Source organism: Trachemys scripta, chromosome 23 (assembly GCF_013100865.1).
Source record: "Trachemys scripta elegans isolate TJP31775 chromosome 23, CAS_Tse_1.0, whole genome shotgun sequence".
In the NCBI taxonomy this organism is placed as follows: domain Eukaryota; kingdom Metazoa; phylum Chordata; order Testudines; family Emydidae; genus Trachemys; species Trachemys scripta.
This window is the reverse complement of record NC_048320.1, coordinates 15,179,836-15,181,852: the sequence shown is the minus strand read 5'-3', so window position 1 is coordinate 15,181,852 and position 2,017 is coordinate 15,179,836. Positions and strand designations below refer to the sequence as shown.

Genomic DNA, 2,017 nt, shown 5'->3' with positions numbered 1-2,017 from the left:
GGGGGGGGGTCGGGGCAGCCGCATGAGGGGACCCGGGGGGGGGCGGGACCGGGCCGGGCGGACACGTGGGGGGGGATCCGGGCCGGGCGGGGGGGGAGGGGCCCGTGGGCGGGACCGGGCCGGAGGGTACGGGGGGGGGGAGGGGCCCCCGGGGCATCGCTACCTTTAGCTTCACTTCCGGGTCCACCTTGAGCAACGAGGCCATGGCGGGGGGGGCTGGGCCGGGCGCCCCCTTGTCTCGCTCTCGCTCGGGGTCTCGCTCGCGCCCGTCCGAACCACCGGCTTCGCCGCCGCCGGAACTGACCTCACAATAGCCGCCGCCAATCCGCGACCTCGCCTTCCCCGCGTGACCATTCTTCCCGGCGCGCATGCGCCGCACGCGGAGCCGGGCCCCAGAGCAGCAGCGAGGGAGCGAATAAAAATGGCCGCCTCAGCCCTGCCCCCGCCCGCCCGCCCGACTTCCGGCCCCCGCATGACGTCATGGCGCCGGCGCGAGACTGGAAGCCGTAGGTCCTGGTTGGTTAGCGGAGCAGGCGCTTTGTGTTTTATCTTCCAGGACCCGCAAGGGGACTGCCTCCGCCCTGGCACCCGGCAGCAACAGCCAGGAACAGGGGACCCGTCAGGGGGGGGGGGCAGGGAGACCCCCGGGGATGGGGCGGCCCTAGAGTTACCCATGGTGGTTGGACGCATTCCTGGAGATTTCATCACGTGACGTCATCTTTAATACAAGATGGAGCTTTATTGCCTGGCGGGTCCAGGCCAATCCTGGAGGGTTGGCAACCTACGGGCCAGGGAGATGGTTGCCCTGGTGACCGTGGCATGGGTGCGCTGAGCACCCCACCCCCTGACACTGCCTGCACCTCCCCCCACAGCGCCACAGGCCTGTGCTTAGGGCGCTAGCACGTGGCCGTTGTTGCCACTCCTGGTAATGACAGGTATCAGAGTAGCATATGTATGTGTGTATATATAGCTCCTCAATATATGTTCCATTCCATATGCATCCGAAGAAGTGGGCTGCAGTCCACGAAAGCTTATGCTCTAATAAATTTGTTAGTCTCTAAGGTGCCACAAGTCCTCCTGTTCTTTTTACTCCTGGTAATGGGCACCTCATGGGACGAGTCGAGCAGTGAGCGACCAGCCCTGGGTGCAGCCGGATGCTAACGAGCCCGCAGCCACAACAGCAAAGCACGTGCGGGGCAGGGAGACCCCTCTCCGGAGGAAGGGGTCTGGGTGTGAGTCTTGCAAGGAGTTTCTATTAACAGCCAAACATCAGATCTAGGAAACTGCCATGGGGATCCCCCAGTGTGTGTGTGTGTGAGAGTCAGAGGATGTATGATGGTCAGATAGCTGCTGTCCATCCCTTCTCTCTGCATAAAGGGGTGCCTATGGGGATAGAGGGCACTTACGGCAATAGGTGGATTCCATTCTCTGTAGTAATTGGCCTGTTCCACAGGCAGGAAATGCCTTCTGTGGGAGAGATGCACAAGCCTCTGCCCCTGGCCTTTGACCCTACGTTGGAGGATGAGTTTTAACTCACTAGTGGGCATGGTTGGAATGAGCCTGACTGTGGACCAGGCTCCTCCAAAGGGCGTGAAACCGTTGGTCAGGGCAGGCCAAGTGCTGCGGCCCTGCCTGCGCGTTTACCCACCCTGACTTGGTCGGTTTCTCATGACGTGGCAAGATGTTGGTGTGAGCCAGGGATAAACAGCAGTGTCTGTGAAGTGCTGCTGAGAGCACCATCAACCCCCGGGAGCCGCACACCGACCCTGCGGGGGCCTTCGAACCCAGGCCCGAACCCATGGTGGTGCTCTGACAACACCGTCCAGGCCTACCCCACTGCACCCCCATGCTGCCCCCTCCCCTGCTGGCTCCTCCCTGCACCACACGGCCCCCTTCCCTGCTGGCTCTTCCTCCCCCCCTTCCCCCCCGCCTAGGGTGACCAGATGTCCCCATTTTATACGGATGTCCCGATTTTTGGGTCTTTTTCTTACATAGGTTCCTATTACCCCCCACCCCC

General features: G+C 62.5%; 1 protein-coding gene across 1 annotated transcript in view; it reads right to left on the bottom strand.

Moving 5' to 3' along the window:
• PSME3 (proteasome activator subunit 3) overlaps nucleotides 1-390 on the bottom strand; it is a 12,094-nt gene extending 11,704 nt beyond the window's left edge. Inside the window, exon 1 of the mRNA XM_034756126.1 lies at nucleotides 164-390. Coding sequence (XP_034612017.1) covers nucleotides 164-370 — 207 coding nt within the window. The 5' untranslated portion in view covers nucleotides 371-390. The remainder of the gene's footprint in view (nucleotides 1-163) is intronic.
• Between the last annotated feature and the right edge of the window lie 1,627 nt (nucleotides 391-2,017).